General features: G+C 43.0%; 1 protein-coding gene across 2 annotated transcripts; it reads right to left on the reverse strand.

Annotated features, from left to right (window-relative positions):
• Positions 1-1,282: 1,282 nt before the first annotated feature.
• Positions 1,283-14,841, reverse strand: CGRRF1 (cell growth regulator with ring finger domain 1). 2 transcript variants are annotated; one of them, XM_074821109.1, is made up of 6 exons: positions 14,680-14,841; positions 8,937-9,076; positions 7,499-7,676; positions 7,158-7,305; positions 3,886-3,993; positions 1,283-2,664 (listed from the first exon to the last, which is right to left on the reverse strand). In XM_074821109.1, the coding sequence occupies exons 1-6, from the start codon at positions 14,781-14,783 to the stop codon at positions 2,314-2,316; spliced, it is 1,029 nt and encodes a 342-aa protein (XP_074677210.1). In that variant the 5' UTR covers positions 14,784-14,841; the 3' UTR covers positions 1,283-2,313. The 2 variants fall into 2 exon arrangements, with proteins under 2 accessions (XP_074677210.1, XP_074677211.1); XM_074821110.1 differs by lacking the exon at positions 1,283-2,664 and adding an exon at positions 3,243-3,584.
• Positions 14,842-16,047: the final 1,206 nt, after the last annotated feature.

Raw genomic sequence — 16,047 nt, forward strand, 5'->3', positions numbered from 1 at the left:
TCTTCTCCAGACTAAACGCCCCCAGTTCCCCCAGCCACTCCCCATCAGACCTGTGCTCCAGAAAGCACAGAAAGAACGAAGCTGGTGACACAGATAGGGAGGCTAAACTCGGGGACTACCTCCATCGGGTATGCTGCAACCAAGCTAGCAAAACTCAACACTGGACCACATAGAAAGGGAAGGCGATTTTTATTTTTAAGACTGATTTCACCCACTCATTCTTCATGCTCTTTCTGCGCTTTCCCATTCTCACTAGCACCAAGACACGCGTGTCTAAGAGCTTGGGTGAGGACTGTCTGTAGTGACACAGAGGACGAGTCCTCACCACACCTCCGTGATCTGTCCTGAGCGGTGCAGACACCGGGTGGTATTTAGAGTCTTTCTGCTCTCTCATACAGGCAGCTCTGGGTCTGCTTGAGTTGCATCACACTGTTGTTGCTCCACATCTGCACCGTGTCCTTACCCGAGGTAGGACCTCGCTGCCACCAGCACTCGTTCCTTCTGCTACTACAGTCTCCTCTGCTCTCCTCTTGCTGTTCTCAGCCTCCCACATCGCAGCACACAAGCCACTCCTTGTCACGATGGCTTCCATGCAGGCTCATCTGTCTTCCAAAGTTCTCTGGTCAGTCCCCACAGACACCTGGGTATTTAATTTCTGTTTGATAGACAGTGCAAACAAAAGACTGATTTGGCCAGTTTATTCCCTGGCAAGGAAGGTCACTTTACGTAGACTAGATAAATTGCCTTACAAACAGCCTACAGATCACTGGCTGAAAATCTGCGGCTACATCCATCAATTCCCAACCCCTATCTGTCTTTACAACTAAGCATTACTCTTACCACCACCACCATCACCTAAATCTTTCACTCAGAGGCAATCGCCAGGAGCTGGGAAGCAGTGTCGTGGCAAAACAAAACAAAACCAATGAATGATGGGAAGGTGAAGATGGAATACCTTTGAGGAGGGGAAGCTTCCTTCCCTGGTTTGGAGGTGTGCAGCACCTTGGGTGTAGCTTGTACTGGCAGCCCCGTTCAAGGAGCTGCAGGGGAGTGCAGCTGAACAGCCTGGAGCACGGCTTTCTCTCCCCAAGACTGAGCAGCTGTCCTGGAACTGGATGTGGGGCAAAGCTGCAAGGGAACAAGAGGGAGGACAGAAAGCAGCTACTCCCCATTTTCTACAGGTTTTAAAGAGCGTTTGTATTTTTGTCTTATACCAGCAGATGTGAAACCCAGCCTGTCCGTCTTTAGGACAATTTGGCACTCTCAGGAAGCAAACCAACGCTTTCTCTTCTCAACAGCCATTTTTATTGCTTTTGACAATACACCATTGGAGGGCAAAAGAAAACATTTTCTGCCATTCTTTATCTTTTTTCTTCATTAGAGTAAGTAAATTCCCTGGGACTATTGATAAAAGGTAAATGGTTAACTTTGCATCCAAGCTGACAATGCAAGCAAAAAGAGTTGGAAATTCCCCAAAGCAGGCTACTCCTGTACGAATAGCACCACAAAACTGTCCAAGTAACCACTCTATGGAGTAATTAACTAACATTTGCATGGAGGACAAGTTCTTACAGCCATTGCTAACGAGATTGAAAGTCTGTGTCTCAAGATGACATAGCAGAGGCTCAGGCCTGAAAGTGTCAGCAACGTTTAGTTCCAGCCAACAATAATCAACAAAAATCTTTGCGCTCGTTCCAACGGGCTTTGGCTGAAGTCCCTCACACACACACGCATGCACGCACACACATAAATCTTTCAAAACAGCCAGAAACAGTCTTGAATCACACTTTCAACTCCCAGCTCCTGCCACAGTCCAGCCTTCTTCTACAAAATAAATATACACGGGTTTAACAATGAAGAATATTTACTTTCCTTCATTTGATACATTCTGTAAAGTGCTATGTTGCTAAATTATAATCAGTTAAAATGATATATTGCTCTAGTATTTTAAATACCATAAATATAGAATGAGCTGCGTGCAACTTCACTTGCAAGTTTTCTTCTTTTTTTAGTAGATATACTAAATTTAGTAATCAAAATAGCCTCCAATAGTACTCCATGAAAACCTAGTAAGAAGTTATAAATAAAATCACATCCTTCAAAGATATCCTACGCACTTCTTCTGTCCACATTGCATGGATAAGTGTAATGTTCCTGCGAGCATATGGAGTGAAGAAAAATAAGGAAGCTGAAAACTACCTAACAATAAAAAGCAAAACCATACAAGTTAATGCTACATATCCTCCCATAAACAATCTGCTTTCTACACTTAATCTTGGTGCATACAACCCAGTTCTTCTATTTTTTGCCCCATTAAAAAACTCTTCCAGGAAGAACATCTTGCAAGATATGGGTTGATTCATCTTCATCTTGCTCCTTTTTACTGCAAAGTGGAAAAGATTCTTGAACAAACTGCCTACACATTGGACACTGCTGGAAATACTTAATGCAGCCATCACACAAGCACGCGTGCCTGCAGGGTAGGAGTACCCAGTTCACTGTGCCATTCTGGCAAACAACACAGTCTTTACTGTTTTCTTCATGCAATTCTGGTTCATCTTCAGCCAGTCCAGCCTTTTCTAGCAAGCTTCTGTCAGTGCTGCTCTCACCAGGAGACGTATCGCTTGAAGATGGTGCAGTACTATTTGCAGACATGAAGAGCTGCTAAAATACACGTATGCACAAACATTTAGAGGTCAACAAACTCTCCCCCAATACCTGAACACACACATGCAACGCAAGTTCCACCAGGTCAGATACACTGGTTGCCACCGGGCTGAATGAACTGTAACAGAACTGCCCGGGTTCTGAGCAGCTCAGGTTCCTGTATATCATTCTCTATGCCTAGAGGGATGCTTCCATCCACTCCTACCAAGAACATATCCATCAAGCTGTCAAATCTGCTTCACTCAACCCATTCCACTCTTGTTTGTATTACAGTCCCTTACTCCTTTTGTCTTCTCTTACGTGAAGCACCAATTCTTCTGGGCATGATCTCTTAATAAAGCCAGTAAGATACCATGCAGCCCAAGATGCCCACAGAGAGCACAGTACACAGCGACACAAAATGCAGCTGCACAGTTATTTCTGTTCAGTTTAAGCAGTGTTTTTACAATAGCAACCACACGTGAAAAGAAAGCTTGAGGGCATCAACAGGGAAGTTTACCTGGATCAACTATGCCAGCAAAAAATGGCCAGGACAAACATTTCTTTGGACAAATTATTTCAGAATGAATGCTAATCAAATCAATTAATTTAATTTGGTCCAATATCTACCTTATCAATACCATATGTTATTTTTATTATCACAGTAATAAAGTGAATCGCATAGAATAACATCAGCCACTGCCTAACAAACAGGTCAAAGATGGTCCCACAACATGCATAGATATGGGAAACTGGAATGGAATAATAAGAACATTGGTTTAACTTCTAAAAACATGTGCTAGGCTGACTCCTAATCTTGTGCGTGTATTGCAGTACAAAGAAATGAAAAAAAAAGTTTCTTCTGAGGCTTCCCCAGTTGAAGGGCAGTATAGGAGAAAGGGCTGGTCTGAGAGACTAGCAAGGAGGTAACAAATGTTCTGTGGAGAGGAAACATTCAACAGCTAGTTAATGTCTTACTACTGCTTTAATAAGTGGACAGAACCTAGGCCTCTAGACTAGAATCAAGTAATTTGTCTGGGAAATCTTGACTATTTTCATATAAAATACTTCTGTACAGTAACTTTGGCTGGAACTACTTAACTGATAAAATAATTTTAACTATTATCCAGTTCTTTGCATGACAATAAAAGCCTTATACTAATTTAGGCTCTTGAAAGCCTACACAAGCTAAACTTAACACTGTTGCCCAAATGAAACAAGACTCAGTACGTGGCTTACCTTCAGATCATGGTATTGACCTTGAGCTAGAAGTAGATACTGATACAGTATTCTGCAGGAAAGTCTGTAGCTCTCATCAGGAATGTGAATTACAGCCACCATTGAAATCTACCAGAAAAAAAAAAAAAGCTATGTTTAATAACTTTGCTTTTCGTTACATGATTCATATAGAACAGTTTGCTCGAAAGATTGCATACTTCTTTACAACCTCTGACCTGCTGATTTCCTTAGACTATCAGGACTTCAACAGTGTTGACTTCAAGCCTGAATCAAAAAAATATGCTAGACAAGGTAAAAAAGAGGATGTGGCACAAGACAGCGCTTTGTGGGGCTTCAGCTTTCTGCCCTGGTTCTCCACGGAGCCCTTCTACAGTCGCTTTACAGCGGAGACCTGCTCTGACCACTCTCACCTAACAGAATTAGATCCCAAACCACAAAGGCACCTAAACACACGCAGTCCTCCTGAAGGCAGGGCTTGCTTACACAGTCACGGGTGTGCCTGGGAGAGGCCAGCTGCATAATGATTTCAACCAGAAGTAGCAGCTCCTACACGCCCCTCTCCACTTCACTAACTCATGGCGAGCTCCTCCTAGACAGGATAGAAGCCGACAGACTGCGAGGAGTTTCCTACAGCAACCGAGCCCCGAGCCAGCGCACGCACTGACGTCCCATGCAACGTCTGCAGCTGCATCCCGGGCTGTCTTCCACACAAGAAATGACCCTGTCAGCTCAAGTTTGACTGCAGAATTACAGGGGAACACGTAAAATGCAAAGTCTTCTCTACTTTCGCCTACTTCCCTCACAATCTTTCAGACCACAGGTTTTAGGCTCCAAAAAGCATTTAGAAGTGTCGTTGATTGGCTTGTAAACCGAGCAGGCAAAAGACAAATTTCACTGGAAAGGATTATGAAAGGACCCCATGGGCTGACTTTAGAGTAATTTTTCTGAAAATAAAAGCACTCTAAGCTTGCATGCTGTGCCTAATACCCCTTGCCCTGCCCAAATTACGTAATAGGCTCTAAAAAGCAAGGAAAAAAAGAAAGTGAAATTCAATATTATTGTAGTTCCCAGAAGCTGTCAAAAAAGAAATGAAATATAGAAGAAAGCTGTTCTGCTCAAAAAAAAATTTTAAAGGCAAATCAGACTTACACTTCAAAATCCACACATGGCTAATTACATGCAGAGTTTAAATAGATATGTACCTATACATATGTATTTATACTAACTGAGTTTACTATTCTTTGGCAATAAGGCCTTTTCTTATTAAATCACAATGCCTCAGAAAAAAACCCCCACAAAAAGCCCCACATCACTATTAGCTTTGTTTTGGAACCTGAAAGCCATTAAATCTCCATTAAAATGACAGATTTTGTGTTTTGCTAATAAGTGTTTAAAAGTCAATGGTTCTCAGTGTATTATGTCATCCCATCATAAGTTCTTTCTCAATGACGACATACATCCTCAACATAGTTTGTTCAGACACCTAGGTGACTTTTTAACTGTGAGTGGGACCCGTTCCTAACACAAACAGCTGGATCTTCAAGCTACTGTCTCCTCTGTTATGCTGTCCTGTAGTACAGAAACACATACAGAGATACTCTGACCTAGCAGAAATGCTATGCTGTTTGATTATAGAACCCCTTCCCCTTGAGCACCAGGTATTTTCTCCCTTTGTAAATACTTGTACACCATCATCAAGTTACTTCTCAGTCTTCTGTTTCATACACAGGCCTGAGATCTAAGCCTTCTTCCACTTTAGCCCTGCCAGTCTTCAAATAATTTCTGTAACTCGTATACAGTCGTGCTAATTTTCTGGAGCTAGGAGAAAATTACGGCACAAAACCAAATAGGTATGACCTGCCCAGAAATACAGTTAGGATTAAAATTAGACCCACCAGAAAAGAGATACTGGAACATCAGCGGTAGTGGTGGACACACACACACACACAAAAAGAATTCAAGTTGGAGCTTGATGGACTGATGCGAGAACAATGCAGTAATACCACACCAGCAAAGATGCCTTTCCACGCTATATTTATATTTTACAAGTTTGTTTCAACAACAACAGATGCAATTCTGACATTTGTCTGGCAAGGAGTTCAGGTGGAGTTATTCCTTTGACCATATTAACAGATTCTAGTTGTGTTCCTTTTCTCCAAAACCAGAGGAAAAATACCTCCCCCACTCTCCTTCCATCCCTTTTTTCTATGTTAAGGAACAAAAGAGGCGCTACAAATTCACGTCCATGCTAATGTCAAACACATTAAATAAGAAATTTGAAGTCACTTTATATTAAACTAATCTGAGCTCTAAACATACATAGATGTACTAATCTGGGAAATAGCTGGGGGGCAGAAATCTTGAGTGGGGAAGTGCTGAGGTCAAGTGACGAGAAGCCAAGGACAGGTATCACTTGGAAAGGGAACAGATTTCTTAGGCATTGGTGTGATCACAAACAATTTCCAGATGAATGTATGGAAGAGTCTTCAGTGGATTTAGGCAATTTACTTCCAAGTTCATTTGTATTCTTGTCCAAGCAGTCAGTGCTATCAGATTATCAACCAAATGAAAAGATGGGAGATAAAAATGTGTCTCAAATTGTTCCAAAAAGAATCAGTCAACTTAAGAGTTCAGAAGTGATATTGAACTGCATGTGACAAGGTTGAAGCTGCTTTAACTGTAAGAGATCAGGAGACCTTTTTGGAGACCTGAGGATCTCATATCAGTCTACTGCAAGAGCTTCACACCTTCCTGTAAATGACCTGGAGATGGCTACTGTGAGACATCATGTCCTGCATTACACAGACACAGGCCTGTTGCAGAAAGGTAATTTCTATGTTCCTAACAGTCAAGTCAGCAATCAGCTCAAATATCTGTGCCAGACACTAAAAAAAAAAATCCTCCTACGTTGCCAACAGCCATTCAAAAGACCGTATCAGCACAAGAGCTCCACCCCAGGTTTATGTGACCAGAAAAATCAGAGTAACACCTTACTAACCTACCATAGCCCTAGTTCCTCTGACCACAGGGCTCACCATAGAGACCTTCGCAGACACAAGCTTTGTGAAAATCATAACCATCTTTTGAACGGCACACATAATTTTTAGATATTATCCTTGCTCTTCTGCCATGCTCCCCTGGCGTCATCAGTGAAAAAGTTAGGGACCAAATTCTTGGGGACAGGGAAAGGAAGCTGTTTTATTCAAGCCTGTCTCCTGAAACATTCAGACCTTAAGTACAGTGACCCTGAAGTATATTCTTACATTACTTACAATATCATAGATTTCTCTGTCTTCCTCATCAGCTAACGTCAACAATGCTATCAACGGATAGCGAGATCTAGGCACTGGGCCAAAATCGACAACTTGAGCATCTTCTGGTAACTGACAATATTTTTCTTCCTTGTCATTTTTTTTAATGCTTTGTATGTGTCAAGGAAAACAATCAGTGTCACTGCAATTGTAGACAAATGTGACGTTTGCATAAAGAATATTTGTCATCGTATTTGTTCATAAATATATTGTGCCAAGAACTGCCGAATGTTCACAAGTCTCAACATTTCCTGTGCCAATAAATTAGCATATTTTGTCAAAACAATTTTAAAAAAGGATACAAGTACTGTTGTCGATAGAGGTATTCGCTGTACAGAGCATCCTCTAACGCCTGAGGGGTCTTTATTCTGAAGCAGTAGACATGTTTCTGCAACGCTTCGTGGAGTTTTTGAACACTGCAGCCCCAGTAGCATGTAAGAATACAGTCTTCCAGACAATCTGGTGTCAATGTTATACCCTCTTGTAGAAAGAAGATAAGGATTTCATTAACTAGCTCATGTGCAGGAATTCTGGAATTGCTAAGTGTAGGTTCTTAAAGGGCAGAAAACAACTTCAGGGTCCCAGATTTTTATCATTATAATCTAATCTTCCAAGAGTTTAGACTAGGTTTAATGCTTATGAAAGTCAGTGGGGATGAGGAAGTGGGTGTGAGGAGATAAAATGGCTGATTAAGCTAACAAAAGTAGCACATGTGTTTTATGAAGGGTAAATTTTAACTTCTGTTAACATTTGACACACTCCCTGGCAGACCCATGAGCACAACCCCTAGCCCAAAGTCCACTCCCTCCTTAGATAATGGTATTACTTGGATCACTGGCCTACAACACCCTCTGTGGTCTCAAAGAATAAGACCCTCTTGATCATGCAGAGGGAGGATAAAAAGGGGATCTACGCGCTCCATTTCTTTTCTAAAAATCAAGTACCCAACCCATTAACTTCTAAACACTTCCTGCACAAACAGGAGCACAACTCTTGGAAACTCCCACCAAATTCAAGCGCTCAAACCTCCTGAAAAATCCAAGTTACCTGAAGACTAAGTTGTTGGGTTTGTTGGTTTGGGGTTTTTTACATTGAGGGAGGGGTAAAACTGCTGCAGCCCTTTTCTCATTCACAGGAAGGCTCCACATCTGTGTTGGCAGAAGATGTTCAGCCTTGCTGACTACTCCCCAATAACGTAGAAGGCCATGAATTTCACTTCCTATGCGGGTGACTTCAAGGATGGTAAGAACTACCTGAACTCTCATCCAAATAGGTATTTAAATTCAGTTTCCACTGAAGCATAGATAGAAAGGGAGATTTTTAAAAATTTATTTATTTTTTAAAAGTAGTGCACTTCCAAACGCTGCTGGAGATCTGGACATAGATTTAAGTGAGTGGCATATATGCTATGATGAATTCTATAGAATTCTACAGTTTTGTAAAGTTTACAAAAACATCCACAGTAGCTGGTGATCTGCAAATGTTTTTGTTACTTAAAAATCTGTTATAGCAGGAAGTGTTTAATTGATAAGAATGAAACTGTACTTAAATATCCAAACATTTCACTTTTAAAAACACCACTTTTATAAGCTGTGTAAAAATTATTTCTGTTGTGATGATGGGAGGAAGCAGGTTTCCGAGGAATTTTGATAAAGGAAAAGGGTGACAGCAAGAAAACAGAAGATATTAAGTTCAGGAACCCACACTGACAAAAATCAAGCACATCAGAACTCCACTGACTTGTTACCGAAGCTGTAGCAGGATGAGGGATTTCTAACCCAAAAGGATTCTTCACTTGTCTCATTCGCTTTTTCAATACTCTTGTGCTGGATTCTGTTTCTTCTGAGTTTCTCAGAATAACAGGAACACCCAACCCAAACCTATGAGACATGAAACAAGAAGAACAAGTGGGTTAAGTGTTAGCGTTGACACATTTGCATTTTTCTTCAGCTCCAAATAGCAAGCAGCACAACAAATAGAGCTAGCTTGGCTTTGCAGAGTATCTGCTAGGATGCATGAATAATACAGCCTGCCAGTCTGACTCCAACTTTTCGTGGCAGAAGGTAGGAGTCTTCACAGCGATACAGAAAATCTATAAAGGGGGAATACTTTACTCCTGCGTTTCCAGAAAGAGAATAAAAGTAACGAGAATGGTCAATGCCCTCTAGTGGTAAATGGTTAGCCAGAGCTTTCTCCCAATTGACATTCTGCACATCCCCTCACAGGACCAAAAGAAAAAAAAAAAAAAAAAAATCGCTGCTTGCAAAGATGGAACAGCCTTAATGGACTGGGTGCTCAAAAGGAAGACCTTAGAATAAATCATTCAGCCCTAAGATATTTCTAGCTGTAGCTACAGCCAGCAAGATGTTTTTATGGGAGAACAAGATCCCGATTTCCCATGTAAACCTCAATTACAATAATATGCTGATAATAAATCAGGAGCTGTAAAGCCCCTGCTTTGAGCCAGAAACCAAGTGCAAAATAGTCAAGACTTTGAAGCAAAGCTGAGACTCTAAGACCCCTTCAAAGCCGAAACTAGCATGCCAGCCCAAGTGATATTCTGACCCTAAAAGGATAACGAAGCAAAGATTTAAAAGTTTAAACACCCTATGAACCAAAATAAAAATCAAAGAAAGTGAGGAAGAGTATTTGGGATGATTTCTGACACCAATTAAAAACTCCAACATTTTCATATTGCCTGGGGCTTTTAAAAGACCCATTACAGAAGATCAGGATCTACACAATAAGCTCTGCAACAGACTTCCATTTACACTTGGCTAAAAATAATTCACTTTTTAAGGTGATAGCAATAACTTTCAATAACCAAAAGCTGATCAGAGAAACTGTCCCAGATATGCAATCAGAAGACTACTTGGGAGACTGAAGACATTTTCTTAACTGCATTAATCCAGTCCTGCCTCATTAGTAAGGCAACGGGGAGAGGCTGTGGGAGTCTTTTGTTAATGCATTTTAGAAAACAGTTATTAATTAGCTCAGGCTGTACTTTCCTGAATTTGTGCTTTTGTCGCTGCCACCTGTACTGCTGAAGTGATGGCCTGGGTAATGGCTTTTAATTTTGGTTCATGCAGTCATCAGCATATTGGGTGCTGGAAAACTCTGAATGGCAGAGTTCCCCTGCATCAATTGTTTCCATTTAGTACACTGAAATAGCAGCTGTTACAGTAAGATGGGTCTCCTATCAATAACTCAAGCTGAAAAGGGCACTACCAACTTCAATGTAATCAGTTTGAAAATTGCTAAAGTAATTTCATGTACAATACAGCTCTGAGTGAAACAGACAATTTTGTGGCTTAACTGCTACTTTTTCCTGGTTTTAAAATCTTTTCCAACTCTTGCGTGTCAAACGAAGAAGAAAAGCAGAGCTTTTACTGACATTGGCCTCCTTTCTATTGATTCATGCTGGAGGGGTGCCCTTTGTAAGACTAACAGGGAAAAACATCAGTCAAAAGTGATTTTCAAGTTGAGGAGACTACTTCAGGAAAGAAAATTCTCAAAGCCATTCTCAATAGCAACAACCTGTTCCTGGCAGTTTAACAAATATTTGCCTTTACCACCGAACATCTTGCGTGCCTGAGTGTCAAAGATACGCCAAAGGTGAAAGAGGTTCAGCTGGTGGAATATACTCTATACTCATTACTCCACCTTTGATAAATGCCTTTGGTTTCTAGACTTTGATGGAAACATTTGCATTTCTTCGATGACGTAATATAGGGCGCTCAGCCATATTTAGTTTGTGTGCATGGAGAGTCAATTCTCTCTCTGATGCAAGTAAACACAGCCACGCTGACTTCACTGGGGCTGTAATGAAGTACACCAGTTAAACATCTTACTCACAAAGGAACCAGGTGCAGCAGCTGTTTCACTTACTCAATATCCCAAACTCAATGGAGCTAATCTCTCCAGACGCACACAAAGATGCCTCCTGTTTTATACCATCTGGCTGATTCCGAAGTAAAAACGTGTTCTTTGGAAACTTTCTTCGCTGGTCGAAAGCAACAGGATAATCACCATGAAAAGCAGCCATAGAAAAAACCTTTTAGTAGAGTTTCTGCAGCAGCTGAAGGCAGAAAGGCCTTTCTGCTCAACAATAAGGTACAGTATTTCTGTAAATTTTAAGGTAGTATTCAGTGTATGAAGGCTGAATAAAGATACAGTTTTTATTTTATGATCTATCAGCCTAGATCATCAGCTGGTATAGGGGAAAATTCCTTTCTTCAGGACAGTGCTGGCTTAGAAAAGGCAAGAGTTTCCAAGGGTTTTGTTCATGAGTTAATTTCCCCAAAGATTTCAAAGAGGTGCTGAGCCTAAAGTTCCTCCTAATACAAGCACTCATCCCTGTCATGACCCAGACTGGAAGCCCAGAGAATCGCAACAGTTCTGTGATCCCCTCAGGTTAAATTAAGGTGAAACGACACCAAATGACCAGTTAAAATGTTTTACTTGTGGTAGAGAACAATTTAAACTTGGAAAAGGATAATAAGCAATGTGGTCTCTTATAAATCTATAAGAAAGAAGAGAAAGGAAAGGAAAGGCAAAGAAAGGAGAGAAAGAGAGTCAAAAAATCCAGATCACCACCCCTGGATCCAGTGTTGTCTCAGGTCCAGTAATCTTGGGCGGTGGGTGCACATGGATCCAGCTTTGATGGTGGGTGCACACACAGGGAAGTTTCTGTTGCCTTTCTAAGTTCATCTTATTAGCTGATTAGCATACTAGATGAGGAGGGGCAGGTATTCCACAAATTCATTTCCATGAGAGATGAAGAAAAAGGTGGAGCATGGGTTCCAGTTGAGTCGGTGGTCGTTGCCCAGCTTTGTTTTTTCCTCTGTTCCCAGAGATCTTATCAGTCATCCCAGAAATGATCCCCTGGTACTTGTGCTTGAGGGGAAACACCTGGTTTCACTCAGTCCATGTCTCCCCCTCTGAGGCTTATCTAAGGAGTTTCTCAATGCAACTGCAAGGGAGTGGGGGGTGCGTCCTTCAATACACTCCCGCTTCCTTGGGTGGTAATTCCTTAGACTAATCCAAAGGCCACAGCTTGTCCTTGAGGTTTTCTGTGTCGATGAATGTTTGAGGCATTTCTTCCTTCAGTTCCTTACAATCCCCAGCTAAAGAGATGATGCACCAGGCCATATTTAGCTAATCTAAATTCCACCTCATCCCTCTGCCCAGAGCATCTAATGGGCTGGCTCTAGAAAGCCACCTGTGCAGTAACCTACTGAGACTCTCTGAGCAGAGCCACAGGTATCCAGGGCTGGCCATAAAACCAGGCGCTCATCAAATCAGTGCATGATTTTGCAAATAAAACATTAACATTCCTAAGCAGTTGGTGTTTTTCAGGCTGACTGACACCATCATGAACACATCCATAAAACAAGCTGACAATTGATGCCGATATTGGAAACAAAATGTCATTACGGCAATACATCAAGTAATATGTACTTGTGACACCATATGCATTTATAGTACTCTGTGTAGCAAATAAAGGCTCAAGTTGTTTTCATGAGCAAGTTCAAGAGCACTTAAACTGTAACCGCAGCTGCAGACACTCTGAAATTGCTTGGAGGCTCTTGGTCATAAGGTCATGGTACGGCAGTGTTCAAAGGTAGCAGCAAATATCTCTGAGCAGCTGCCCACATACATACTTGTATGTGCTGAGCTCCTGGCTACTGCTTCTACCTGACTAACAGCTCTCTAACAAACTAGTTTGAAGACAGTTTTTATATATTTACATAAACTGCAATAATATCTAGTGCAGATGCACCTAGAATCTCTGATCCTGAAATAAAAATGCATCTGGACAGTCCTCTGCACAGCCCGTAGCTCAAAATGCATCAATGGACTCGTGAGCAGATGTAAGGATCTTCTGGCACACCTATTTCAGACATTTTACAGCAGGGGAGTGCAAAGCGTTTATTACAAGCAGATAAATAATGATTAAAGTGATAAAGGAACACTGGCTTGGAATATACACACAGAAGATTTATTTGAATCATGATTTAGTACCATTTCTTTTGTAAAGATAATATTTTTAAAGAACTGGAAGAGTGAAAAAGTGGAGAGAAGTGTATGGCAATATAATACCATCAGCGTGCACTGGGACAGAAAGAATTATGAAAAGGATTTCTACTACCTCTCTCTCCAAGTAAATAACGAGGTGGAGCTTCATCCAGCAGAAAGGCAACAAAAAGACCCTCGCCTTCACTACCACTTACCCAGCACTAGGGGAGGCAATGCAAAAGAACAAAAATTTTCACAAAGCTATCTGAAAGATCAAAAGATAGCTTCATTCACACCAAAAGCAATAGATGGCATATGTTTGAGCCAGTGGCAGCTAACAAAGTGATGCAAACAAGGGAAAGACTTTGCACTAAGGGAAAAGTCAAGCAGAGTATTTATAAGCTGCCAAGAGAACAAGCAGCTACAGCTAAAACATCTGTAATTCAAAGAGAGACAAAGGATGGAAAACACTGAAGCACAGAACTGCAGATATATAATGTTTAAGCCAATGGGAGGAAATGCAATAACTCTATTTTATTTTCTCCAGAAGTGTGGTGTACCCACAATTCCTACATAAAATATTTTGATTGCTAATCAATGCTCTCCACTTGGCGAGTATCAGTATTTACATTTACAGAAACTCCTGAGTCGGCAGGAAAACAAACAGAACAGCGCTATGGACAGACATTCAGGGACCTGTTTCTGAAAAAAGGGAACGGTGACATCTTTGCCGAACCCTCTCAAACATAAGCAGGAGAGGGTCTTTCACTCACCACTCCTCTAGACACTTTAGCAGGTCAGCTGTTTAAGGCTTCTCCCCATCCCGGTCCCAGCACCCTGTTCGATTCCCCTGAAACACCCCCTTCTCTGAGCTTCAGCAGTAGAACAGACTGGTGCCTCATCAGCGGTCCTGGGTAGTCTCACACCTCAGTAACAACTCTGCCTCAAAGCCTGGCAGATTTAGCTGCTACCTGGCCTAATGCCAAGCACCTTACTCAGTATCTGCTCATTTTATCTACCACCAAGATTTGAGATGTCCATCTCCAACAGTGCCAAACTTTTCCCTTGGAGCAGCCCTCCCTGACCCCCACCCCTCATTCAGGGTCTCCAGCCACGCTGTTTTCTCCACAGCTTTCATCCTCACCTTCTGCTGGAGCAGCCCCTCTTCCCCTACGGTCAGGGCTACCCCTACTCACCCTCCTTTCTTCAACACAACCACACTGCCAGGCCCCACACACCCAGCCCCGGCGCTGTCCCACCCAGGGCCACCCCACACCCTCGGAGTTCATTCCCCAAGGGATACCAGCTCCCATTACCCCCTCCCCACGCCGTGCTACCTCATTACACCACCAGACCTCCGCAACCAAGGCCCATCGCCCCAGACCGGCCTCCACGGGCTGGGCCGGCCCCACAGGCACAGCGCTGGCTGCCCCACAGCCAGCGCCGGCCCCTCCACAGCACTCACCAGCCCAGCACCAGGCCGCTGGTGACGAGGAAGCAGACGAACACCACGGTGATGTAAAAGAGCGGCGAGTATTCGTAAAGCGTGACGAGAAACACGGCGGCCATGGGGCCGAGCCGCACCGCCCCACGGCGTGGCAAAGCCAGGCCGCGCCGCCTCGCCACAGGCCCCGCCTGCTCCCGCAGGCAGGCGCATGCGCGACAGCTGAGTGAAGCCACTGCCCGCAGGTTGCCCGGAGATGGGCGGGCCCGGGGGAGGCGGGGCTGCGTTGCCTAGAGACGGCCCGAGGGAACCCCAAACTGCCCGGATTTGCACAAAGCGTTTCAGTCCTAAAAAAAACCGCGTCTGTGCGCATCTGGCACAACCCACCTTCAAACACCTCCGTGCCTCCTGGCGCTTGGACAACCTGAAAGGAGGGTGCAGAGAGTGGAGATGTGTCTCTTGAACCAAGGAACCAGCGCCAGGACAAGAGGGAATGGCCTCAAGCTGCGCCAGGGCAGGGTCAGACTGGCTCTTAGGAAGGATTTCTTTGCAGAAGGGGTTGTTGGGCGTTGGAATGGGCTGCCCAGGGCAGGGGGGGAGTCCCCATCCCTGGAGGGGTTGAAGAGTCGGGTTGACCCAGCGCTGAGGGATCTGGTGGAGTTGGGAACGGTCAGTGTGAGGTTCATGGTTGGACTGGAGGATCTTCAAGGGCTTTTCCAACCGAGATGGTTCTGTGAGTAAAGATGGGATGCTGCCCAATTCCTCCCGTGACCTCCACTTCTAAACACAGCGCAACGCAAATGTGTTTTGCATGCTGAGATGAATAAGCACCCTACCTACACACCACCACACCAGGAAATAGCTGTATTTAAGAGTGTTCAGAGATGAAGTGACTCTTCAACAACTGCTCGGAAATCCTGCACTTCTGTGGTGTTTACTGAAGCTCTGGTCGAAAATCTGCAATTTTATCTTATGGATCCGGCATTTAAGTCATTAATATAATTCACATCTGAGATGTGAAGTGTTTGTCTATGCTTTCATTCTCTTTGAGCCAGAAAAGTGGTGATATTCTTAATTCTTATTGTTACCGGATTGTGGAGAAGGCATTTTCTTTTCTTTTATGCCAGTTTAAATTCCCAGCAGCACGAAAAAGGCCAGATATTTCCTCCAGCACCAAGGCAGCCCTCTATCAACAGTGTAGTATGGAAGTGTGTGCCTTGCACTCACTGCTCGTATTTGTGATTCGTGAGCTCCAAATCCTGGTTGACTTCCACAGTTATGCTCAGCTTGTACAAACAAGAGCAGCAGAACTTACCAAGTCTGATTTCTGTCTCATGCTTGAATTTTCTGATGTTTAATGAGATAGACGTTCCAGCTGAGGCCTTTTTA

The sequence above is a fragment of the Strix aluco genome, chromosome 4, assembly GCF_031877795.1.
Source record: "Strix aluco isolate bStrAlu1 chromosome 4, bStrAlu1.hap1, whole genome shotgun sequence".
NCBI lineage: Eukaryota > Metazoa > Chordata > Aves > Strigiformes > Strigidae > Strix > Strix aluco.